The following is a 27,799-nucleotide window of genomic DNA, read 5'->3' on the forward strand; positions in this document are numbered from 1 at the left end:
ACTCATATACATAGGTGTCAACATTTGCATTTAAAAAACTTTCAGTTTCACTGATTCCTTGAATCTTGGTCTCATCAGATGTGCAGTCCATCAATGCTCAAATGTTTCCTTCGATGCTACTTGGATGTGCGCGCTCTGATGAACGTCTTATCACCGTGAAATGTTGGCTTCTTTCCACTCATTTACATATATTTTACAAATTAACTGAGCTTCACTATCAGGTGTGCAAACACGTGTTAGGCCTACTTATCTCGTCCAACTTGATGGTGGGGGGATTCAATCTCCATGTCAGGTCAATGGTTTTTTATTTTATTTTTTTTAACTTGTTCTTGGCCTCAAAGAGCTTAGCTGGCTCTTATCAATATGTGACAATGCTGTTGAAGCTGCAGTTGCAGCAGGATCTGGAATGGTAGGACAGATAATTCAGAAAGGTCTAACCAGAAAAGCCAGGTGAAGGTCAATTAAAATAAGTGGCTAAGTCTCCAGATCTACTAGATCTCTGAATGAGTGAACATAATAAGGCTGGGCGATTTGAAATATCTTGATATGACATGCATCTAGATATTTTGCCTCAGCTACAGGCGAGCAAACAGGTAATGAAGTTTCATCTGACACAAGCAGCACCAGACTGACTGATGAAGACTGCAGTTCTACAAACTGTAAGCCAATAACAAGTCTTATATAAATCTGATATTATTGGCAAGCGATTAAACATGCACACACGAATTAATCATCAGACACTTCACTAATTTGGTTGAATAATGTAATACAGATCTATCAACCCATATTTTCGGATCCAAACATATTCAATGAAAAGATAACACACCATCTTTCTTATCGTTGCTGTTGTCCATGGGCACAGCATGGTCTGCATGTGTTAGCTTTCCTTTTACTGGATGTACCTGCTGTTGACTTATTTCTCTTTCTCTCACAAGTACGTGGGTTTTTGTCAGTGCTTTCCGCAATGCTGCTGGAAACACTGGTATTGGACATTTTAACAGGTTGTGTATTTATTCTGTGAATTCAATGCTAAAGTGAGCTACCAAAAAATGGGGAGTCTCTTAACCCTTAGATGCAAACGTGGCCTGTGGGGTGAAAGAAAAGATGTGATGCATTCATATTCCAGGTGCTACTCATAAAACATGTCTGTAGCATGAGGTCATTAGCAGTTCTATTTATTTTTTTCATTCATTTCAAGAAATTGCAGTATTTGTATTATTGCGTTTTTCCTCTCTCACTTTATTACATCATCACTGTCAATGGGCAGACAAACAGCAATCAGAGCGTGAGCATCAAAACGTCCGTTCACGTTTATTTCGAGTTGACTGTGGACACAGACGTTGGTTAGAAACTATTCTTCAATCAGTTCCAGAACAATGGCCAGGGATGAGGAAATGTGGCGCTGGTCACGTCTCTCACCAGCTCTGAGCAGGTCTGCAGATCAGAGGACTCAACGGCAGCAGCTACAGACATGACATGTTACACTTGTCCAAAGCAGATGGACCATAAACACTGCAAATGACAGTGAATCAACTATTTTTCTGTCTGATGAATGCTTAGCGGACGTTAGCCGCTAGCTGCTAATGTCGGAGTTCATCCATTTTACGGGATATATCTACACTATACTGTGATGAACACAATAAAATGAGTAACGGACACTTACATGTTATCATCTCAAAAATAAGTTCCCCACATTTGATAACACACCCAAGACCCGCGCTAGGGCAATAGAGTGTGAGAAAGAGGGGACGAATCGGGTGCACACAGGATGGAATAATTGGAGAAAAGTGTCAGGTGTGATGTGTGACAAAAGGGTGTCGGCGAGGATGAAATGGAAGGTGTACAAAACAGTGGTCAGGCCAGCAATGTTGTATGGTTTGGAAACAGTGGCACTGAGGAAAAGACAGGGGGCAGAGCTGGAGTTAGCAGAGATGAAGATGCTGAGGTTTTCTCTGGGAGTGACCAAGATGGATAGGATCAGGAACCAGTATATCAGAGGGACAGCACATGTCACGTGTTTCGGAGTCCAAGTCAGAGAGGCTAGACTTAGATGTGGACATGTACAGAGGAGAGAGAGCCAGTACATTGGTAGGAAGATATTGAGGTTGGAACTGCCAGGGAGAAGGTGGAGAGGAAGGCCAAAGAGGAGGTTTGTGGATGTGGTGAGGGAGGATATGAGGTTTGTAGGTTTGAGAGAAGAAGAAGCAGAGGACAGGGTGAGATGGAGGAAAATAATCCGCTGTGACGACCCCTGAAGGGAGAAGCCGAAAGGAAAAGAAGAAGATATTGTTGCTATTGTGGCTAATCGGTTTGGAAACCTATACATACATATAGATATATACTGTAGGTTTCGACAGTGCAATACCACAAACAGCAGACATCCATAACTGTGTTAGAACATGAGCAGGTCATTTTCACTGGCAACCAATTCATTGAAAAACTATTTTCCCCATTCATTAAGTATCTATCTAGCACTGCAGTTCATCTGTTTCGCTGCAAACATATATATAGTACAATTATATACAAACAACAAGCATATAGACATGATTTAGCAACACAGCAGAGACAGCAGTGAACACAAAATTGACTTACAAGTCAAGTAGAAACATTGCCACTTCAGGATCAGATGAAAAGCCTTTTGTAGCTCTCAGTTATTGCCAGGCTGTAAATACATCTCTTATATTGACACTTGACCAGGATCATGTTATTCCATTCTACAGCCATGATGTCAACAAGGAACTCAGCTCGCTGTCGAGGTCATTCTGCCCTCCTGTCGTAAAGTATTGTGGTGGGGGTAGAACACGCCTCTGGGCGGCTCGCCCAGAGAAAGTTACATAGTCCAAGGGAGCTGGAGAGTCTGAGTCTGGGATTTAGGACAGTTCAAAATGAAACCTGTCATCACAGGAAATCTGAAAATAATCTATTTATGTCTAAATCTGATGCATTGTTGCTTTAAGTGTGATTGCAGAATTTTTACCTTCCCTCTGTTTGTCCCTCCTTTCATTTCTATTTGCTTCTTTTCTCCTTCCTACCATCGTTTCACATAATTTCACACTTACCATTTTCCCCTCTCTCTTACCTTTATTTTCTTCCCTTCATCCTTCCCTTACTTCCATCCTTCTTCCCTCCCTCATTTCCTTCTTCCTTTCTTCTCGTTCAAGACAGCCCAAAAGCAGCAATATGTGAACAACTGTGATGGCCAGCTATCAGCAAACAAGAGGTCATTGGTTTGTTGAGAGCCACTTCAGAAACAAGGCAAGGCAAGTGCCATTATCAAGATAGTAATGCAAATGTTTCGAGGGCAATGATTTCAAATCACTTGTTTTCGACAGTACAGATGAGGATGAATGGCTGGTGACTGGAAGAGGAACTATTTGGTGTTTGGGATACGAGGTGTGAACCAGAGAGGTAGAAGACATGCAAAGCCTGCTCCTTGCTTCGTCAAACGTAGACGGAGGAGAGATCTGCCGCCTCTTGTAAGTGGGATCTACAATAATCAGTGATGAGTGACCAGTTTGTCGAAATGCTTTACCGCAGCTTGGTTACACCCATTACACTGTCAAACACAGTCGATGTCAAAACAGATGCACTTGTGCGGCAAACAGAGAGGGGCTGGACAATGATGAAGGAAACTGTGTGGAGGGGAAATCTCAGTAGAGGAGTTACTGGTAGATCATCTCAGAGTTATAGAATGGCATGAGTGGTTTGCAAAGTAAGAGTCAAGAATATATAACAGAAGATATGGAAGCTGATAACAAAGGACCTGAACAACGTGGGATACAATGAGGATTTTCTGATCGACTGTGCTCAGTGTACCGGCCGCATGCCCATCGAGGGTGCCAGACCATACCCTATTCCCGTGAAAATACTTACTCCCAGAGGGTTTATAACGACAGGAAGAAGCAAGTGGCAATGAGGAAGTAGTTCCTGAAATTGAAGACTGAGGCACGCAAAGCTGTGGGTTCAGTTCAAAGAAGGTCATGTGGTGATCTGCTAAACCCAGAGGAGGCTTTTCAGGCCCACTGCCATATCACTAAAGAAAGCAAGCAATGAGGAGTGTTATTGACTGCGAGTTACACATTCAGAAACCTTCTGAAGTCATGAAGAATGGTCAAAAATATTACAGTCGATTTCTTTATTTTTGGATAAATTAATTTTATCCCAAATTGATGAAATGGAATCTAAGATGGCGACAATGGGTGGTCAAGTAGCTGATGGAGAAAGATATGTTTATTTTGCATTATTGCCAGAGTCCAGCATGACCAAGAGTGTTGATATACTTCGGCGCAAGAAAGAAACAGTGCAGAGTGGCAACAGAGATGGGAAGATATCCATTTCCCCAGATTACACGGTCAAGGAAGGAACTCAGTTCTATAGAAGGAGTTTACTATGGTGTTCTTTTCCCAGCCCGAGTCCGGAACACCCTTCAAGACTTCACTTGTCCAGATGATACAATAGAATAAAAAACATTAAAAGTGCGAGAAGTGGCTTTACACTCACAGGTCTGCTCTTTATAACTTTGTGTGGACATTCGTACACTTATTTTCATCAACACAATATTAATAATAATTGTTCAGGTTGATACATCTATGACTGTTTTTATTGAAACTCGGGTTGCTGTTTCATATTTTGATAACAACAGGATGCCTCTCAGCCTACGTGGTCTTAGTTGTAGGCAACTGTTTTTTCCCCCTAAATAACTATGCAGCAGTCTCTCTTTTTGGAGACATTTGGTATCTTAGTTTTTTTTTGTGAAGTAAGTTTTGTTCTGGCTCTTGCTTACGTTATGTTGTTTTGTAACACACCATCTGGCACCCTCAGTGCTAACACATCCAGTTTACAACATGGAATATTAAAGAGATGGGTAACCCAATTAAATGGTCAAGACTTTTAAGTCACTTAAAATGACTCCATTGTGACATAAATTCCTTACAAGAAGGACATCTAAGAGACCAGTAAAGACTGAAATCAAGTTGGATTGGTGAAATTTATTTAGAAGGGTTTGGATCTCCATGCTGACATTGATCTTATCTCTACTAAAAATGCAACTTCTGTTGCAGTCTTTTTTGAACTTTTATGAACATAGCGATAAGGTCGGCCGATTATTTGTTCATCAGCTCAAAAGTACGTGCAATAGCTGTAATTCAAAAATAGTTTTAACACTAGAATTTCACACTAATTAATTTATTTTTATTCCCCCAATGAAACAATAATGAATTCAAATGTAAACAATCCCCTCATCACATCCTCACATGCTCATGAATTACAGTAGATACTGCTCTCATGCCTCATGAAATATAACTCACCATCAAAGCAATGCCAACAAATAAATCTCCTGATCTTGACAAACATTTGGATCAACAATTAGCAATTAAGCTTATAAGCTTCATGCTTATAAAAAGCCTCCTGTCTTCCATGTTCTGTCACTTTTAAAAGACTTTTTGAGGATGTAGGGTCAATAACAAGAAAAGCTATCCACTTAATAAGGGAGGGTTAATATTCCAAAAACCTGCCCTTTCATTTTAAATAAAGCCCGAAAGTACCCCGAAGCAGCTCATTTGGCCCTCTGGCATATAATCAGTGGAAGATGAACACGACAGTCATCACTGAAAGTTCCACAATCAGAAGCCTTCTGAGGACTGAAGTAATGGACTTGGAGTGTTAATACACAGTCAAAAAGATGAATTATTCTCTCACACTCTTAAAGTGATGAGCAATTGTGCTCTAACAGGATACTCTCAAGTTTACTTCCAGGACTGAGAAAGGACTGAGAGTCTTTATAAACAAAATAAATGACAATCTATCTGGGAAATGAAAAAACATTTAAAACTGAGGCGGAATTATTAGAACTATTCTTCTCCCTGCTTTTGATTCCTCACACCAAGTTGATGATGAAAGAATTGTTCTATATGCAGTCTGTTTTATGTGGGATTTAAATATACATTCAATATAAAAATAAATAAATGTGCCCCAAAAAGTCTCTTTTATCCAGTGAGCAGCACAAAAAGTGTTGAAACCTCATTGTTTACTGCTGTATGCTGCAGTTCTGCCATGTGATAATGTTCAATATTAACATCGGTAAATTGGTAAAACACAGCACGCAAAAAGCTTTTGGGTGGAACAAAATGGAGATTAAAAAAAAAAAACATTAACAACAGCTCTGTAATATGCGAGTTAATATATTCATTGAGTATCAAGTTTAATAGTTTATATACGTTATTGAGAAATTGCAACGATTCCTCATCTACCAACAGTTAGTCAATGAAGAATAGTTGCAAGTAGGGATGTGCCGATGACAATTGATTGTGATCGGCAAATTTCAGCGGGACCCATCCCCATCACTACCTGTCATCGCCGATCACCCTGGCTCTGATGAAGTGGGAGCCAGCGCTCTGATGAAGCCCCACTGGCTGTGACGCATCCGCTCCTCCCTACTCGCTGCTCACTAAGCAGTAGCCGTGAAGCAGCAGTCTGGCGTGAAGATTTGTTCAATCTGTCATGTAAAGTTTGCATCCTACAGCATGTGCACGGGAAAATGTTCTGCAGTGAAGCATGTTAAAATTAAATATGCCATTTAAAGCTGAATAATATTGGTCAATTACTGTCCATCAGTTAGTCTTTGTTGTTGAACAGTATCCCCTCTTACAGTGTCAGATACAGAAATGTTTCATTGGGGTAGCAATGGCGAGACCATTGTTCCCATACAGGTGCTAATACGGTCAGTACACCAGTTACTGGTGGTTTTTGCGCTGTGGGTCCAGGTATCACAGACGTGTCTGGTAAATGGGCTACAATAGCCGTATTCCCATGGTCAAGCCATGTCAAGACAACGGAAGAAGCGTCTGACTTGGGCTATGGAAAAGAAGCACTGTAAAGTTGCAGAGTGGTCCAAGGTCTCCTCCCTTTCTTTTCAAACTAAAGCAAGTTTTGTATTTCATTTGGAAGTCACGGCGAGAAAAGGCTGGAGAGGAGCAAAATCCAAGTTGCTTGAAATCCAGTGTGAAGTTCCCACAGTTAGCGATGGTTTGAGGAGCCATGTCAGCTGCTGGTGTTGGTCCACTGCTTTCATCAAGTCCAGAATAAATGAATGTGTTTACCAAGAGATTTTAAAGCAATGCAGGCTTCCGTCTGCTGAAAAGCTCTATGGAGATGATGATTTTCCAACATGATCTGGCACCTGCCCACAGTGCCAAAATCACCAGTCACTGGTGTACTGACCATGGCATTACTGTCCTGGATTGGCCTGCCAATTCCCTGACCTGAACCCCATTGAGAATTTGCGGGGTATTGTGAAGAAGAAGCTGAAAGACATCAGACCCAACAATACAAATGAGCTAAAGGCCGCTATTGAAGCATCCTGGGCATCCATAACACCTCAGCAATGCCACAGGTTGGTTGCCTCCATGCCACGCCGCATTGATGCAGTAATCCGTGCGAAAGGACTCTCAACCAAGTACTGAGTGCATTAATGGACATTTTCAAATTATTGATTTTGTTTTGTTGTTATAATTTGTTTTTACTTGGTCTGAGGAAATTATCTAATATTTTGAGACAGGATTTTTGAGTTCTCTTAAGCAGTAAGCCATAATCAGCAATATTAAAATAATAAAAGGCTTGCAATATTTCAGTTGATTTGTAATGAATCCAGAATGTATGATTTTTTTTGGGGTTTTTTTTAATTGCATTACAGAAAATAAAGAACTTTATCACAATATTCTAATTTTCTGAGACAGTCCTGTACAGACTGTAGTCATTAGAACTGTTTTTTTAGACTGATAAACTGTAGTCCTGCCATCATCCTGACTGAATGCAGTATGTCTTTCCCACACAATATGGCTGACTACTACAGATAAAATTGACCAACATTTTGAGAAGGGGTATTGTGACACACTGGACTCAGGGATGTAGTGTGTGCTGTGCAGACACACTATTCAATTGGATCTATCCTTTTGGCCATGTTGAACAGAAACAAAAGTGAAAATAACACTGATTTCCCTAAAAAGTCGAGAACATATCTTCACGTATATCACTTTTTGGCCAGACAGTGGTTGAATATACATTGCTTATGGAATAGTCTTTCATATATTGAAGTGAATTATTTGATGAAGTCAGAATAGTAGACCGCAGTCAAACGCTCCATGGTGCAATGCTGCAGAACTGAGGCTCTCTGCTCCATCAGTGCGTCAAAACAACCCGTAAATTGCCTTTGGACGGCGCAGGGTAACAGCAGATTAACACGTTATCACTCTGCACTGCTACTAACCGTTCTCTATCTGTACCCTTGTTGACTCCAGATGCTGCTCCGTGCCGATCTCCCCGATCACTATCAGCAGGTAGTAGCAGTTCCGGTTGAACGGTAACCCGCGTCGCCGTCTGCCTTCCCTTTGTCGGTATCGGAGCGGCTCTTCGGATCCGGGCAACGGAGACGTGACGCCTTCGTCCTCCTCCAGAACCGGCAGAGCTCCCCTAACCGGCATCTCCAAGGCAACAACCCGGCGAATCGACGCCGAGGTTGCTTCCATTTCCATGACAACGGCCGGTGTGATGGAGAGGGGTTCGTGCAATACCTGTGACAGGACGTGGATTTATGACGGAATGTGTAAGATGTTTGATTTCCGGTTTGATTTCAAAATAAAAACATATGTTCACTGAGTAACTCTTATAGTTTTGGGTTTTTTTTATGTGGGGGCAAGCCGAGTTATATAAATGAACTGGATACACCAGAACAATGACAAACACAAGGAAAGTGAAACAGCTCAATGACCCAAACTAATACACTGTTTTGAGAACAAGTAAAACCAGCCTTAACACATCCCTTTGCGTATAGGCTTTACGCAGTGGCAGTACTTACTAGAATTACAAAAATGAACTGGGGACTGACCACATGTTTTTTTATTGCTTATTTTTTATTAGCCCCAAGAGTATGAGCGACTGGGTAGTCCGAAATATATTGTCATTTTCCTCTATATGGAGGATCCCCGTTCGTCTGCCCACACCGACTCAGAGGTCAACTGTCCCAGAAGACACACGGGACGCCCCCTCGCCTTTCTCCAGTTTGCTGCCCCGTGCAGTTATTTTGGAAATATTTGTTTGCCGTGACTATAAAACAAGTGAGATTAAACAAAAGGTCATACTGACTCATCAAAGGCACAAATTTTGGCAAATTCGCTTCTTAGAATAGGAAGATTACCTATCCCGACTAGGAAGACCATCATGCACTGAAATTGTTGTCAGTGGGAATAATGTCTATTCACGAAACTGGGGAATTCACTCCCCATTGAGGTGTGATAACTCTTCCATTCTGTGTTTCAGGCCAGAGACCGGCTGCCAGTTTAATCCATAATTTATAATCCATGTAACCGTCTGACCATATACTCTGTCTCAGTGGCTCGCCAACAAGGAGGACAGTGAATGAGTTAACTGATGATTATCAGGTCAATTCCCCCTTTGACACTCGATCATAATAGGTTTGTTAGAATCCATGTCAGGGGTTGATCATTCATCATTCTCTCGACCAGGAAGGACGTTCTCTGGTTGCAGTAATGGGGAGTTGAGAGAAGCTTTTTCTAATCAATGAATAATGAATGACATCAATAGAAATGTCACTGTTTTTCAAATTTCACTTTAATTAAAGCATCCAAATGCCACACTTTTGGACAGAGTTGCACAGATATGTCTTGAAAATGATACAGCTGGCAAAAACGTTTGAAGCCAAGGGCAATACAATCATATATTAGTAAATGTTAAATCTTAAACCAAGTTCGATAAAACTGCTGATAATTAAGTAATGAATTGAACTTGAGGTTGTGGAATATATAAAACCTTTATTTTGCGTAAATGTTACGATTAAGTGCCCAGCCCTTGTGCAGCCAAAAAAGGTAAAATATATTTTAGTTGAAAAAAAAAAAAGTAAGTGCAGACACACACGCACAGACACACACACACACACACACACACACACACACACACACACACACACACACACACACATACCAAAGAGAACTGAAATTAGATGACTTCAATGTGAATCCAAGAGTGAAAATGAAGCAGACATTTGCCGTCAATGTGAAATGTGAGGTTAATAAGGAGGATTTGGATGCGACACTGGTCAAGGTTTAGTCATATCACATTATAATCCTCCTCCCATCATTCAGCTTTGCAGTCGCTGCACCCAGGCCCGTGTGATAGATCTTTCCAGTCCACACTCAGTTGTTTCCCTGAAAGGCTCCCTGAGCAGCAGACGACGCCGCAGAAGACGCAGCTGATCGGAAGGTTTGGCTGGTCATGACGCCCTGGGAAAACTCCTGCTGGGCCTTCTGGAAACTTGCTCCAGTGTGGCGATACATGCTGTGAACCTGCAGAAGAAAAGATCGTCACACGCCAGAGGTTGATGAGCTTGAAGGTTGAATGACATTTAGCAAGAGACAATCACGATAACATTTAAAATGTTACAGCTCTTGTAACTAGCTGACATGTTAACGGTATGTGCAAACACTGCTTTCATTAAGAAAATCCACATTTCAGTCAGTGATATGGATAATAATGCGTTGCACCTTCAATATTTCTTGCAATCTCAAGACTATTTCCTCCCTCAGCCTGGTTCTTACTGCCATTTATGTAAGTAGAACGTTCTGTATGCCACTGTACTCCTTTTCTTCTAAATTGGACATGAAGATGAATGTTAGTGTTCACTGCTAAAAATGATCAAACATTTGGTGTGTAATAGTTCACAGCAACATACTGTAAAAAAAAAGAACCAACCGGTTGATTTTTGGAACTGTGAACAAACTATTAATTAAAAAACTAGATGCATTTGGTTTAACAGGTATGCTATGGGATAGGAACAGTTCTTAGAGACTTAGCGGGAATAAAAGTTAACTTTGCAATGCAATTCCTTCTTTCTCCCCTTGTCCTACCTCTCTTTCCGATTTGCATCTTTTCTCTACCCTCCTTCCTTGCTTCTTTACTACCTGCCTTCCTTCTTCCCTTCTCATTCCTTCTATCCTGCCTTACTTTTTAAAGGAAGAATTAAACTTAACCGAGTCAGAAATTGTGCACTCAAAATGAATTGCTTGGGTTTATGATACCAGATTCTGCATTTACTAAACACTTTGTTGAATATTTCATACATGGTGTTTCTATGGTAAAATACAGCACACAAAAATAATTCACTAAGGTTCCTTAGTATTAGTAGATGGTGAACTATTCACAACCGATCGGTAAAGGTGAGAATATTCCTCATTCATCAACAGTTAGTAAATGAGGAATTGTTGCAACTTTATAGAGTTAGATGTTGAACATACATGACATGTCATTTATCATGTATAACTAATTTACGTAGCTTGTTAATGGTCTATTAACTATATATAAGGTAAGTGTTAACTGTCATTTATGTCAGTTAAGTGTCATTTTGAACTATATTATTGTATGTAAATAATTTACAAGCTGTTGAATACATAAAGTCATTAATAACACACTAACAGTTTACTAATGATTTATGAACTACTCATTAGGAATATTAGAAAGTGTTACCACACAATCTTTCACATTACTTTGGATCACCACCTAAGACAGGTGGACTCACCATTTTTAGAAGGACGACTGATGTCACCGCACACATGGTAAAGAGGATGGCCACGATGATCATTATGATTCCTACAGCTTTGTTGTGTTCTTGAAAGACAGTGAATGCAGCAATCCAGCCACTGTGTTCAACAGACAGGCAGTATTATTGATATTACAGATCAAGTAAAAGGTGAACATATCATATTTGTTGCAGGCAAATGGACATGATGAGATGGGTTCAGTTCAGACAAGGACATATAATTCTATTCTATAATTTTATGAGACTGTGATTAAGTGGTGAATATAGACTTCATGCTGAGATAGGTTCATACATGCTGAGTTAACAACTCAATCTCAAGATATGTGGTACGTTTTTTTAGCACTTTCAGAGGAACATGATTACACTCTCAATGTATGATAGATTAGTTAATTTATTTAATTTATTGGATGAGAATATTGGAAGGGAATTTGCTGGAAGCTGGAAGCTATAGTGAAAGAAACTAAATCAAACTGAATTTATGATCTATTCAGGTCCAAATAATCTGTAGAAATATTTATTAGCATTGTAAACTAGTAAAATCTCAGAAGTGGAAATATGGGACCAAGTCTGAGTTATTTCAATTCAAAGTAGTGACTTCCATCTTAGTGCTAACACTGCAGATTGAGACATACCTGTTTCCCCAATAGGGGATGCCCACTGACTGGATAATGAAGATGATGACTTGGCCAAGAAATACAAAGAAGAAGAAGAAGAAGCTGAAGGAGCTGTCGGTCCTTGAAATGTAACAAACAAGATTGTGAAATCTTCCCAGGTCCAGATCAAAAATGCATTCATAATAAAAACACAAAAATGGTGACAGCCTTACTTAAATGCATTGTAGACTGGCCGGTACCAGCAGAGGAAGGAGCAGGGAGCAAAGAGGATGAGCCAGAGAATGGACAGTCCAAAGTCCACTCCATGGGCAGCACTGGTGGTAAAGAAGGCTAGACATGCCAGCAGGTTCAGGAAGAGAGTCATGCAGTGGACTGTAAGGGAAGAAAAGAAAATCAGCTAGACACTGCAGTCACATGTATCACAATAGCAGTGTTCAATTATATTCGAAGTGTGATTGGAAAAAGGGCAACGTAAAAAACAATTCCTACTTTTAAAGGGACTTAACCACATCTATATTTAGCCGTTATTTACTTTTACTTTTATTTTACTTTTTTACTTCTGTCACTTCACATGACCAATCTGATTTTATTTTGGTCTTGTTTTCCTGTTATTCTCCTTTTGTTCTTCCCATTTTCTGCCCGAGCTTGACCTGCTATTGACACACTCCTGCAATAAAGACCACTGGCACTTATGCTCTGTTCTTCCACTGTTCCAGTTCTTGCTCTTCTTCAGGTTCCCAGTGTGTGAGTGCAAGAGGGAGTAGCTTGTGTGAGCTAGCGTGGAGTTATTGACTACTGTGTTTCTGCACCAACAATTGTTCCTCCAGAAGGGTGAACAAGGAGGTCGTGAAATTTTTAAGAGGGGTAGTGATGGTGATGATGATGGTGGATGTGAGTAAGGTATCCACCCGTTTTATGCTGTTGGGATTTTCTCCGTTTATATCAAATGAACTGTTGGTGGATGAGCTAATGTTCTCTGGAAAGTTGGCCAGTGGATTCAGGAATGCGGTGCAAAGACCCCCAACTGAAACGTTCCGTCTTTGAAGACATAGACCTACTGTACATGTTTTTAGTTTCTGCCTCAGACAGCTTTCTTAGGGGTCAGATACAGAGACAGGTCCTATATGATTGTCGCTTCCTCTGGGACGATGAAATGATTTGAGTGTGGTGATGCGGTACAAAAATGTCTTGTCCGCTCATGTTGAACAAGTCAGTGAGCTTGGACTTGTTGAATAAAAAAATGTAGAAAAGAAACATGTTACAGCACTGAGGAAAGAGATGAAAGTGAGAAGGTCCCTGTCCCTCCCTAAAAGTGGCCTCTTTAAATATTAACAGTGGAAAAGACCGTCACAGGAGAGTCATACTCTCAGGTAGCGGCAAAGAACAAAGTTGGACGTGTTGTTTCTCCAGGAGACACACACAACTCAAGCAGATGAAAGACCAGGGTCTTTGATGGGTACAGCCGATCAGCATGAGCAACGGCACTAATGTGTGCGCAGAGGTGCGTTCTTTATTTCACAGCAAAAACAAGCTGTCGGTTCTCTTATCCAACTAGTGAAGGGCCGACTGCTGATAGCAAGAGCAGAGATGGAGGAAGGAACCTTCATCTTGCTCAACATTTATGCACCTAATGACAGTTCTGAAACAGTTTGTTTTTTCACTGCAGTATATGAGAAAAGAAGTTGAAAAACTGCGAGATGGATGAACTGGTGACAGTGAGCTCAGCCTTGAAGCTGAAGAACATCACCACACACTTCACTAGACTCGTACGTGGCGAAATCACACCATGTTCACAGATCACCACATAAGCAGTGTGTTTTAATTTTACCAGATAGGGAAAGATGCCATTCTTTCTGGCATTTTACTAATACATTTCTGGGCACCTCCTACTACCAGGCCTTCAACCTCTTCTGGGCTTGCAAATTGATGGGAAGTTGGCAAGATATGTAGATGTCTTTGGTGCCATTGCCATTGAAAGACTTCACTCAACATTTAGAGTGTTGGAGAATGACAATACATGATGGTTCCGGGTTGGGTTTAGGGTTAGCATACTTTTCAATCTAGTGAAGACAAGGCTACCCAAAGGAAGAAGATGAGGTTCAGAGGCTTCAGAGCAGGAATATCATCGGTGATTAGATTGAAATTCAGACAATTCTACACAGAGTTTTTTGGGTTTTTTTTAAGAAAGAAGCAATAGTGGCGAATTGAAAACACTGCTTAAAGACTTTCCACAATCTGATCAGAAGAACAGGTTGGATGACACTACAGCACAAGTTAACACAAGCTCTCCAGTAAATGGTGTCAGGTCACAACTCACACCAGAGCAGAAACCATCCTGTCTGAGTCGGATGAACCAGCAGCAGTGACCGCCGATGGGGAAGATTACACTGGAGTCACTCCATTTACAAAAGATCCTGCTGGCGTCCAGACTGTTGCTAGATTTTCTGTGTACAGTCAGACTGACGATGTTGTAACTGTCTGGGTGTCTGCTCCATTTCTTAATTTGTACCTTTCATTGAGTGTTCCCTTGTTTAATCAGTCAGAATTTTGAAGAATGTTAATAAGGTGAAGTCAAAATTGAATCTTCTTCGCATCCATGATTCTTGTGCTTGAGCCCTGACACCAACAATGTTTGCCTCTGTTCTATTAGGTAGTTTCAAATCTCTTGATAAAACAGATTGTAGAAACACCATTTCTCTCCATCGCATGTATAGCTTTTATAGCCTGTTTCATAGAAGTCCTGGCCTACATCAATTTGAAAAGTATTATCCAATACCTCTGTGGGGTAGATGTGGTCTTCTTAGGTCACAGTCATTAGAATAAAATGTATTAAATGTTTTGTTTTTTTTAATTAATTTTGTAAAAATAGAAGTTTAAGAAACGCATGTTCACCATCTGGAATGTTGGACTTAATGTTTGTTAGCTTAGATAGATGAAAAAAAAAAGATTACCTGTGAAGATATAATTTCAGCACGTTAACTTGGCTCTTAACTGCTAGCTGTCTGAAAATGTCATTTATTCACCATCAGGTTTCCTTTGAAAGCACAATATTTTATAACTGATGACAAGATATCAACCTTAAGTGGGATGTGCAAGGAAGACATATGTACACACATGCAACGTCTGCAACAACAATCTGTACTTCCGTGTTTACTCACACATCCAGAGGTAATACATCATCTTGCTGACCCTCTGGTATTCCTGCGGGATTTCTTCTGCAAAGTCCTGGTAAAAACATGGCTTGAGGGGGAAACGTTTGGGAAGCGGTGGCCAGTTGTTCTCTTTACCTGTCATTGGAGTAATACTATTATTTTAAGCATCGTATTTCACAAGACCAAAAGAAAAAGAAAGAAAGAGAAGAAAGAAAAAAAGGAAGGAAATGGTGGTGAATATACATCAGTCTGGTGGTGGAGCTTGTAGAGAATTAAATAATGAGGGATGGGTGGCCACAAGGAAATAAAATTCCCAGAGTTGTTCCTCACAATATATTTCATTTTCTGAGTATGTTAGCCTCTATGAGCTTGCTGAAATCTTGTTTGATTTCACTGTGAGAGCAGACAGCGACAACAAAGCACATGAAACAGTGCACATGACGAAAAAGCAACATAATGTAGCTGACTATCTGTGTATTACTTGTAGTGCTCAGGAAATCCAAACATGACCACGTGAGGAGATACTTTCACAGGTATGGGAGTATCTAATGATAGTAAAAATAGTTGTTCCAGAGGGGTTAGCTAGATAAAGGTAGTCTGTGAGACAAATAATGTCAGACAAATCATGTGGCATATGCCATTGGCGTCTGAAAGATTAGGATTTGGGCAAGTCGGATATTCAAGAATGCACCCTGAACAAAATTAAAATTGAAAATTACTATACATTTAGAAAAAAAATCTTTGAACTCTTTGAATGTTTTAATCCATTCATCATTGTTTTGCAACAGAAAGACGATGTGGAAGCTGCGATAAAACCAAAATGCTTCCTGAACTGGTTCCAGATTTCAAGTGCATTGCAATGAACTACAACAACTTGGTTGTTTGTGAAACTAGACTGGTTACATGGTGTGGATTAAGTAACCATAAAGAAGAGTGCATGACCAACACCAGGCTCCAGGCCACACAACTGCAAGTCAGGTGACTTAACCCATAATAATTTGGGAAAATTTACAGTACTGAAAGAGAGTCCTCTGTATTCTTGGGTGCTGGCCATGTGAAAGAAAAGAGGAAACGATCTGATTTATGGTTTTAAAGAAACTTTTCAGAAGGAATACTGGTATATACTGGAATTTAAAAAGCACTTTGGGTTGTAGATACATTTTTGTTGGGCTGATTTTTAATACAATAACAAAGGTAATTTTTTTCCAATCTAATGTTTTTCAGCATCTACAGAGATCAGCAAATGTTGAGTGTCCATCTGTGACATTATGGCATGAATATAATACAAAGTTCTACGGAGATTACTGAGTTACAAAGATTCTCTTAGCTAATGTATTCATTTTAAAGAAAGGGGTCTATAGGATGCACATTGGTTCGAATCTTCTGGCTGGATTTTAAAAAAGTTGGAGGCATAGAACTGTTCTGCAACAATTCAATGTAAACGTAAGTGTTGTAGTGGAGACAGTAGTATTTGAATTTTAAAATCAGTCTAAGGGCTATATTTTTCTCTTCTACTATTGATGGCTAGGACCACTTCCTATTAACACAGAGTCTGAATTTCACAGAAAGTTTAAATTACGAAGAAATGTATTTGTAGTACAAAGATCAAAAATGGACTAAGACATGTACAAAGACCAATAGAAAAAAAATTATATAGAAAGGGTCAACATCCAATGCGCCTGAGACACCTTTAATCTGAAGAATCAATCTAGGAGCAGAATAGCGACACAGGTGATGTGCTAATAATGTTAATACGTTGCTCAGGTGTGTAACAGAAGACATACCCCTTCTGAGGATGTAGCTACACTATATTACCAAAAACATTCAACTGCTGTGACTCACATATGCACTTAAGTACCATCCCATTCTCTCCCATTCTCAACACACTGATGTTGGTCAAGAAGGCCTGGCCCTCAGTCTCCGCTCTAATTCATCCCAAAGGTCAGTTTAGGACTCCCAGAAGGCCAGTCAAGTTTATCCACACCAGACTCCGCCATCCATGTCTTAATGGATTGTGCTTTGTGCACTGGGGGCACCGTCATGTTCGAAGTTCATTTGACTGGAACTAAGGGGCCAAGCCAAACTCCTGGAAAACAACCCCACACCATAATTCTTCCTCCACCAAATTTCACACTTGGTACAATGTGAAATGTGAAATAGAGCCTGGTTCTGTCCCACCTGAAATCCATCACTGCTCCCGTCCTTGACTCAATGTAGTTTGCCTACAGAGCCAACAGATCTATAGACGATGCAGTAAACCAGGCCCCTAATCTCGTTCTGGAGCATCTGAACTCCACAGGAAACGATGCCAGGATCCTGTTTGTGGACTTCAGCTCTGTTTTCAACACAATTCTCCCAGCTCTGCTTGAAGATAAGCTTAGCCAGCTCAATGTGACTTCCTGACCAGCCGGAGTCAGCTGCAGCTGGGGACGAAAGACACTCGGACCCTCAACATCGGGTCTCCTCAGGGCAGTGTACTCACTCCATGGCACTTCTCCCTGTACACCAACTGCTGCAGCTCACCAGTCCGTGAAGCTGATCAAGTTTGTGGATGACACCACCATTGTCGGGCTCATCTCAGATGGAGATGAGTCGGCTTACAGGAGGGAGGTGGAGCGGCTGGTGTTCTGGTGCAGCCACAACAACATGGAGCTCAACGCCCAGAAGACAGTGGAGATGATCGTGGACTTCAGGAGAATCACAGCTCCTCCATCCCCACTCATGTTGGGAGGTTCGCCCAGTCCCATTGTGGACTCCTCCTGCTTCCTAGGAGCTGACCATCGGTTACCTCATCAAGAAGGCCCTGCTGAGAATGGTCTTCTGGAATGGTCAGCTAAGAAACAATGACTTCCAACGAAGTTGCTGGTGGAGTTCTGCATGGCCATCACCAAGTCTATCCTCACCTCCTCTGTCACCATGTGGTACAGCAGCGCCACCTCCAGGGACAAGTGCAGACTGCAGCGCACTGTGCATTCTGGTGAGAAGGTGATCGATCAGTTGTCACCTCTTCATGACCTGTGTGTCTCTCTGGGTCACAGAGACGTGCAGGTTATTTTATTTTATTTTATTTTATTCCAATGCACTTTCCTAGTGGGTGGAATCCTCACCGATTATGGCAATAAAGTTGATTCTGATGAGCAAAGATAACTATGAGGTGATACTTTACCGATGAGACCTTAGACATAGATCTAATTATCAATAAAATAACAATGAATTCAAGAAGATTTTATGCACACGAGAAAAAAAGCATAGTTAAGTGGCATGGGTCAAGAAAAGCCATTATTGGGTATAAAGTGAATTATAGATTTGGACATGGATCATTGGCTCAGAGTACGAGGACTGGAGCGTTCAAATTTGGGTTCAATCATTTATGTCTCCATCCATGTTAAGAAAATTATTATTTAAGGAGAGGAGAGATGCAAATTAAGTATTCATAAATTGTGGATAGTCAAAATTTGGGGCATATTAGGGTTGACCAGTATTACAGGAACACTAGATGAAGATATCTTATCAGCAGTAGCTCTGTGGGCTGGTTAATTACTAAACAATTAACAAAGCAACACCTGTAGATTTAGTAATTTGAGTGAAATACCCAGGAACATATCAGTCGTTTGCTCCTTGTTAAGTATATGAGGCGAAACCAATGTGAGAACACACGACCCTTTAGTGGGGCTGCCTGAACCTTTGATGTTCCAATTCACAAGCCTGTCTCTTCTGAGAAAACTGTCGTGACTGTTGGTCATTAAATCCAGTAAATTAAATGAATAGAAACAGGACTCCGCTCACCAAGTGAAAGAAAAAAGAAAGGCCGCAAGAAGAGAGAAGCAAAACAACACAACAAACAATAGCGAACACCCCTCCCATTCCAATAGCACAACAATCCATTTTCCATGACAGACTCAGTGATGCCTCTGATAGGCATTGAACAATTGTGGTTACAGACCGAGCATCAATATTGATGATCAGGATCTGAGTCCCAGTACAGTGTGAACTAACTGCTATAAGGAATAGCTTAGTCCCATGGTAAACTAATTTACTGCAAGTTTAATGTCGTACAATTATAAGTTTAATACTTATAATACTTAACACTTACAACAAATACAAATATATAATATACTAATCTTTGAGTGACTCTAATCGTCGTATTATATAATTCAAGGAAAGTAGTTTACATTGGTGTAGTTACAGTAATGGATGTTGACATGTTCCTATGTCCATCCATGATTTTAAATTAATGAGTTGATTAGTTTGCGGCCTCAGGCGTCAATGTCTGAAACAACACTGCCACCTAGTGGTTGTAATTCTGTATGTGCATTTGTGAGATAGAGGCTCTGTGTAAATTTGCGGATTTTGCAAAAAAAAAAAAAAAATCAGTTTTAATGATTTTCTAATGCATTTGAAAAAAATGACAGTTTTACAAATATACTTTTATTAGTAAAGACTGAAGTACAAGTCCAACTATTTAATTTCCATTTGTGGGTATCGAAACACATGACTATTTGTAGTTTACCCTCTATGCATTTACAAACTACTTATTGAAATGAACCAACAATGTCTTGTCAAAAGGACACATGATTGGTGATGAACTTTTGTGATCAGCTGAAACTGGAACGCACTCATGGGCACGGTTCATCCCCCATGTTTGTGGTTATTTGTAGCCCTTGTCCATCATTAAATGTAGCGGTCATGATTTGCTTGTATTTCGTACCTTCCGTTTTGTGTTTCTCCCTTTCTTCCTGGTTTATGGCACACGGCTGGAGTCAATCATCTAATAATCCTCAAGAGCACATTAGCACCTGGATTCCAGCAACGTGTGCCAAATTGACTCCACTCTTTCGTCCTTCCTATTGCTCGATCATTTCGTTCTTATTTCTTCTTGATTATCCCTGGTGCCTGAGTTAGTGTTTTGTTCCATCCTCTGTTTCCGCATGTTTCCTGGTTTGTTCTGTGATTTCTGTTATTGCTGTTCATTGTGTTTTGTCCCTCTGTGTACAGACTCACGTTCTGATTTGTTTAGTTTGATCTCCTGGTTCTGTGACAGTTTCTGTTAGACTCTTATTCTCATTTACGGACTTCTCCTGGTTTTGGTGACGCTTTCTTTTTGGACATTTTGACTTTGCTTTGTTCTCCCGGTTCAGAATCACTTTGTGTTTTGGATTTGTTGTTGTTGTGGATTATTAAATACAGTGGTACCTCGGTTTTCGAACGTCCTGGACTGCGAACAAATCAGAGTTTGAACAAAAATTTCAAGATTTTTTTGCTTCTAATTTCAAACGAAAATCCAGAACTCGAACGCCCCCGAAAAAGGCAGGAAAAACCATAACATGCACGGGCTGATCAGCTGACCCACGACGTGCTTTGTTATTGTGTATAACGCAGCCTCTGTATGCAGATGTGTCCCGTTAGTTAGTTACATTTACTGACTGTTTTTTCTTCATATTGAGGTGTAAAACCTTTCCTGTCTCTGCACTGGACCGTGGTAGAGTGTCACAGGGGAGGTGCTCCCTCTCCACACCTCCAAGGCTGGAGTGCGCACTCCAGGGTTTGATGTCCTGTTGTGGGCTGGAGCTGGGACAGGGATGAGGCGAGTCTCGGACAGAGCGTTACTTGGTTTATGACTTTGTCACAGCCAAACAGCACAGAACCACACATTCAGAGCTGGACATGCACCGGGAACCTCTTCACTTCTGGAGAGACGTCACTCACTCAGCAACCCCTCCCACATGCAGCGACCACACACATAGACCAACAGCGCACCTGCAGCAGACACTCTACATTCACTCCTACAAAAGCCTATTTTAAGGCTTGGAACGCATTATTTCTTTTTCCATTAATTGTCATGGGAAAAACTGATTGAGATTTCGAACAAATCGCTTCTCAAACGGCCGCCTGGAACGGATTGTGGTCGAGAACCGAGGTACCACTGTATTGTACTCGCTCCACATCTTGCCTCCTGTGAGTTCCTCATCATGGCACTTGGGTCCTGCTCCGTTCATCGATCATAACAGTAGCAGCCACTTTGCAAAGTTGTTATAACTTCAAAATTACAAACATTTAAATGTTTTATTTTGATGTGAAGCTTCTCTATAATTATGTGAGATTTGATTACTGCAGATGAAAAACTGGATCCGAGGACACCTTTTGTTATTTCTCTTTTTTTCAGATTATTCGATAGTAGAAAATTCCACGTCAATCTGTTAACATTAGTGAGCAAAACTATAAAGAAAGAAATTGCGAGTGATAGTCTGCAATGACCTGTCGATTTCCGGGACTGCAGCTCCTGCTCTCTACGGTCCAGGTCAGCAGCTTTCCTCTCCAGCTCATCCTGCTGCCTCAGCAGGTCTGCCTGAGCAGCAACAGCCACCATCTACAAACACACAAATAAAGGATTTGTGGTCCAAGTGGGGTACATTTCTGAAGATATAAGATAGGTCTGTGTAGGAATGGTAACATGGAGAAGATCAGACAAATAATGAGGGATGATGTGTTGTGTTTGAGGGTTTGTGTAAGGTTCAAATCTTTTACATGGTGTACAAAAAGAGACCAAGTCCTTGACAATTCAATCAACTTACTGAATTTCTCTAAATGCCACATTGAAAGAAGTTCCTTGATCCTCTCCTTGATTCAATTAAAGGGGCCAACAAACTTTTCAATCGAACACTACATTTGTGGACTGCAAGTTCGGAAATGTGCGGTATTTATTGGGAATGTATGGGATATGGAGGCATCAGAAAAAAAGGGGAAAATAGTTCTGATTTGTTTAGTTTTAATTATTACATATTCAAAGGTGGTGAACAGAATGGCCGGGAACAAGGATGTATCGGGGTGGCACAAAAACATGTTTAATGACTGTTTAAAATTGTGCACCTCATTCAAGAAATGCTTTGTGAATTGAATCCACATATTCAGAGAACGTTTGGAAACCTAGTGTTAGCTCAGGAACAAACAGGGGAAACTACCTTGTCCTAGTGTATTTCCATACTGACCTAAGGAGGACTGTTTTTACGCCAAGGGCCAACCCAATTTTTTTATTAACATGTTAGCTGCCAAGTCGTAGTGTGCAAATGTTTCACACAGTACAAATCAGTTTTTATTACCATTTAGTTGTAAACACGATTTTCTTCACAGAGTGTGCACTCTCAAGGACAGAAGAGGGCGACTGGCGACGTCACCACCACATCAAACATGTCGGATGTTTTAACTTCTCATTGACAGTGTTGTCTGTGAATTTTTTTTCCAAGACTCTTGTGTTTCCCCGTCTCCGCCTCCCGAAGACTCCAGCGTGGCTTCCCAGCCGCCGCCTCCCGAGGACTCCAGTGTGGCTTCCCAGCCGCTGCCTCCTCCCGAAGACTCCAGCGTGGCTTCCCAGCCGCCGACTCCCGAGGACTCCAGCGTGGCTTCCCAGCTGCGGCCTCCCGAAGACTCCAGCGTGGCTTCCCAGCCGCGGCCTCCCGAAGACTCGCTTATTTTGATTACTGTCTTAAACCCTGGTGCCTGAGATAGAGTTTAGTTCCTTCTTCCTGTTTCTGTGTGTTTCCTGGTTTCTTTTGTGATTATCTGTTCTTTGTGCTTTCGTCTCTCTGTTTCAAGATTTAAGTTGGTTTGATTCTCCCGGTTCGGTGACGCTTGGACTCTTATTCATGTTTATGGACTTCTGCCAGTTTGGTGACTCTGTTTGGACATTCAGACTTTGCTTTGTTTCTCCCGGTTCGGTAACGCTTTCTGTTGTGTTTTTGTTGTTTTTAATGATTAAAATTATTTTTGACTTGCTCCTGCCTCCTGTGACTTTCACCACTGCACTTGGGTCCCACACCACGTCTTGACTCGTGACACAAATATTGCAGCATCTTGTATCCATATCCCATTTACTTTGTACATATATTAGTCTTGGGTATAATAAATATTACATGCCGATGTTTTTAGGATCATTTTTTTTACTGTTGTCACAATTTCATGGTTTCCTGACTTCGTTCTGTGGTCTTACACTGACCTCTTCTAATTAATACATAATGAACAATAATGGGGAAAAAAAAAAAGTAAAATGAGCTCCGTAATCAGATCAAAGGAATATTGGTATCCACAGATGTCCAAATTCCAGTATCGGATCAGATCGGAAGTCAAAAAATGTAATTTGCTGCATTCCTAGTGATAATGGCGGTGCTTTTATGTGTTCCTTTCCTCTAGTGTTCTTTTTCCCACCTCCACTATATGTGAAAGCCAAAAACAGAGCAGCGTGGAGAGTGATTGGCTGTCACCACACACATAAAGAGTTTTGGTTCTGAATGTTGAACATGTTGAATATTCAGATCGTTTTCAGAAATGATTATCTTGGTGTATTCACCATTACCACACCCAAGATAAAAGGACAGTCTCGTTGGATAATCTTATATGAGTCTCAATAATCATGGGACAAAATAACCTCTGTAAAATGCTAAACTGAAGTATCTCAGAGTGGCACACCTGAGGACTGGGATCCGTGGACGGCTGCAGGACTGCAGGCAGGTAGGGTGGCGTGGAGCCTGGAGTGTTGTGTGCAGCTGGACCACCCTGGAATATCAGAAATGGAAAGAAAAATGACAATATTTCTCTTACTGGCAATGGTGACATTTACAACTCATTCACCAACACACCGTGGGCAGGCGGAAAAAATCCTCCAAAACAATCACACAAATTTTTTATTTCCATGTACTATTACTATTCCACACATTAACTAGCTCGTGGCCACACATTATTAAGTCACACAATGTTATCTCATGGCCATGCACTACTATTTTAGCCCACATGTCACCAGGGGCTCCGCACAAGAGAAAGAAGAATTGAAACAATTCTTACTGAGGTATGAGCCGGGATGGGGTTGTACTGTTCAACTGACTCTACTGCAGAGTGGGTGACTTGTCTGATAGATGGGTCCTGAAAAAAGAAAAAAACATCACCAACTACTTTCAACTGGGGATCTACAGTACTCTGTTTCAAGTGTGTTGAGATCTACCAGTTCACCTCGTCATCCGAAGTGCTTCCCAGACGCCTCAAATAATCAAAACAAGCTGTATAATTCAGTGTGGCTGACCATCAGTGAAGGGAGATCGGCAGACGGGCCGTGAGCTGCCGAGTGGAATACGAGTCCTCTCAGCCGTCTTGTAATATAAGTTGATCAACAAGTACATTTTTGCACACGTACATGTTTCGTATTAAGATGATTTGGAAAATGGTATGAAATCAAGTACAAACAGGGACACCAATGACAGAGGAGCGTTGAAGCAAGAACACTACGAGAAGTTCCGGCATGTAAAATGTACTGTAAGCCCACTCCTCCAGCCACCTCTCTATGTACTTGCCACCAGTCCCTTGCCCCTTTGTCTCTGGTCTTTGAAGATCTTTGCATCTTATTTCCAAGCTGTAATTTTAAACAAATAAAAATCATTTGAGAATTATTGTGATTGTTTCAAGACTCACTCCTTCACCAAGTAAAACAGATTCTGACTACACTTCCTTTCACTGTGCACGAGGACCAAATCACTAACAGCAGATGTGGAAAAAACTGCCTTTTTTGAGCTGGTAATCCAGTATCCATGTTCACGACCAGTGTCGAGCAGAAAAATGGCTTCTAAGAAAAGTGAGAGCTACAACTGAGATAATTTCGATGCGGTGATAATTCCTCAACAATCCAAGGGCAACTGCATCAACGGTGAATGATTGACGATAACTGCAATAAGATGTACCTGTATGTCATTGAACTTTGAAACGCAATCAAAGACTGATGATGGAATAGTGACGTCATCAAATTTGTGTACCTGTTACATTTGTTTTTCACTGCAAGTTTTTTTTTTTTTTGCTTTGCCAGAAAAATGACATTTATATATTTGAGGGCATACGCTTCACAGAAAAGCCTGTCTTCTTTATTCACACATTGCCAACATTCTTCGTCCAACTTTGTTCCCTGTCTCTTCTATTCGTCCATCTCACCTGAATCTGGCCTGCCTAACATTGTCTCTTGACTTATCTACATCTGCCGTCCCTCTGATTAAGTGATTTCTAACTTTCTTGTCCTTCTTAGTCACTCCCAATGAAAATCTGAGCATCTTCAATTCAGACTCTTGGTCTCACTACTGTTCTATAGAGCGGAGGTTCTTAACCTTCTTGATCTCAGGGGCCAACCCTTTCCGACACAAATAAGCCTTGGGACAGTTGAAATATGAGTACTGAATTGGCAATGTCACTGTAAACTATATAACTATATAGTTATATGACTAAACAGGAGCACATCTATTGCACACAGGACTTAATGTTGTCCATGGAGCCCGGATATACTGTATGAATGAACAGAACGGGTGAGGACAGATTCAGATTGGAGTGAGGTTTATTTTTCATGATGAAAAACAAGTCTCCCCCCTGACAGAGCTAAGAATTCTCACAGGGTAAACTCATAGGAGTTAAAACAATTGGGTCCTTGCGCACATGGGTTGGGAGGAAGCAAATTGCTATTGAGTGTTACTGTTTGCCTTCTTCAAACTGACATCTGTGGATTATTCTGGCCTCAAATAGAAACATAACATAATTAGGGCTGAACAATTTGGGGAAAAATCTGATTGCTGGTCAGAGAAAAGTTCAGAGCACACCCAGTCACAAAACTCACACAGGGCTTGTGTTTTCAGAAAGTCACTTGATGGGGAGCAAAGTTCAACAATTTAAGCAGACTTTGAATCACACTTTATACTGCAGCATGACCACTTGTCACTTGACAGCAAGGACAGCAATGAATGACATCATATGGAACGTGGGTCACACAGTCGAAATCATATTTGACTGGTGGTGAGCTACAGACCGTGCGGTGACAGTGGGAGTCAGCTGCTGTTATTGCAGAGGTCATGGTGCAGTACCTCGTGAATGGTGAAGCGGGATGCCAGGTTTTGTACCACAATCTATTACACATGGCTCCTCGCTATAAAGGAGCCATGCTGTAAAGCATCCCTTTGTGGAATCAGCAGCTGCTCTTGTTCAATCTACAACTGCAATCTACAACAGCAGATAAATGTATAAATAACAAAGCAGATCAGATGCTATTAAAGTAGCAAATTATATATGTGTGTGTGTGTGTGTGTGTGTGTGTGTGTGTGTGTGTGTGTGTGTGTGTGTGTGTGTGTGTGTGTGTGTGTGTGTGTGTGTGTGATTTTTCTCAGTCATTTTCAGAGGTGTTGGCACTGTGTAAATGTAACAGAATATTCTGCCTCATGTTGATTATTGACAATTGCATCATTTACAATATTTGGCCACATACATCCAGCAACCGAACATTCAGTCAATCAGCAGTTTTATTATTAAGGGGAAAACAAAATCCACATGAACCCACATGGCCTAAGTGACTTCCTGATTGAGAATGGGTGTGACAGTATTCAGACCTTGGAACAGCAAGATAATTTGAACTCGAGTTATGTTACGGAGGCAAGCATTTTTTTTACATTTTCCCCATGATTGTCATTATTGCTTACTTGCATTAACCTTGACTTATATTTACATTTGTTTTATCAGTGATTCACCAGTGTATATGATTTGGAAGTTAAAATACACTCTGACCTGCCTATTAATAACGACACAGTTCCGCGGGGATAAATGATAAACGAAACTACTCATAATTTTTATGCTGCCTTATTCTAAGGAATTAGCATTGAAGTGCAACAAAAGACAGCATTCAATCACATATCCAAATCATTAAATTACATATCAAAATGATCCTATTTGTAGCTAATTCGTGTGAAGAGATTAACAAACGACACATTTCATTGTCCGCCACAGTTTCGCTTCCTGAAAAGTAAACATATCGATGTCCCGCCTGCTCCAAAACACGAAGCTGGTGATTGGTGTATATCCCGTCAATCATGAGCTTCAACAAACAGTGTTACTTTTAAGCTTCAACAAAACACACTACGAACTTACGTCAAACGGGTTTTCACCACCAGGTTCGGCGAAAGGGTTGTTTAAATTACCGGACATTGTAAACCGTTTTCAGGTTTTATAATTCCCTGCAAAACGGCGAAGGAACAGCGGACTCTCGGCGGTGAAGTCCCTTCTGTGTGCACTTCCGCGATTGAAGTTTGCTCTGCATACGTATAAGAAGCGCCTCACCATGGCGCTAACGTCACGTCAAAACAGCACCGAGTGTCGCAGGTTCGTTGTTAGATGTTAGAGAAGATCAAGCTGTGGCAACGCAAACATGCCAATTTGAACAATGTATTGTAGAGTACCATAACACATTTGTTCATTATTATAATATTGGTCAGAATATATTTTATTATGTCACTGTATAGTGTCAGTCATACAATCAACATGTTGATTGTGATTTTACAATATCTAGAGTATCATTATTTAATGTGTTAAATGTTTTCAGATAACCTAATACATTGCTTACTCACCAATTTGAAGAGTTCCCCACC

The 27,799-nt window shown here is 40.8% G+C and overlaps 2 protein-coding genes across 3 annotated transcripts in view; both read right to left on the reverse strand.

Annotated features, from left to right (window-relative positions):
• map1ab (microtubule-associated protein 1Ab) overlaps window positions 1–8,594 on the reverse strand; it is a 55,055-nt gene extending 46,461 nt beyond the window's left edge. For both annotated transcript variants that reach the window (XR_008416538.1, XM_053885563.1), the window contains exon 1: window positions 8,264–8,594. Coding sequence is in view for 1 of the 2 variants with exons in the window: in XM_053885563.1 (XP_053741538.1) it covers window positions 8,264–8,528 (265 nt within the window). In the remaining variant the exon portion in view is untranslated. The remainder of the gene's footprint in view (window positions 1–8,263) is intronic.
• Window positions 8,595–9,606: 1,012 nt separating this feature from the next.
• Window positions 9,607–27,469, reverse strand: scamp2 (secretory carrier membrane protein 2). The gene is made up of 9 exons (XM_053885165.1): window positions 27,303–27,469; window positions 24,204–24,281; window positions 23,832–23,918; window positions 21,627–21,738; window positions 15,378–15,506; window positions 12,432–12,591; window positions 12,238–12,339; window positions 11,585–11,705; window positions 9,607–10,355 (listed from the first exon to the last, which is right to left on the reverse strand). Exons 1-9 carry the CDS (start codon window positions 27,357–27,359, stop codon window positions 10,206–10,208), a joined length of 996 nt encoding a protein of 331 aa, XP_053741140.1. The 5' UTR covers window positions 27,360–27,469; the 3' UTR covers window positions 9,607–10,205.
• Between the last annotated feature and the right edge of the window lie 330 nt (window positions 27,470–27,799).

Source organism: Synchiropus splendidus, chromosome 14 (genome assembly GCF_027744825.2).
Source record: "Synchiropus splendidus isolate RoL2022-P1 chromosome 14, RoL_Sspl_1.0, whole genome shotgun sequence".
Taxonomy (NCBI): Eukaryota; Metazoa; Chordata; class Actinopteri; order Syngnathiformes; family Callionymidae; genus Synchiropus; species Synchiropus splendidus.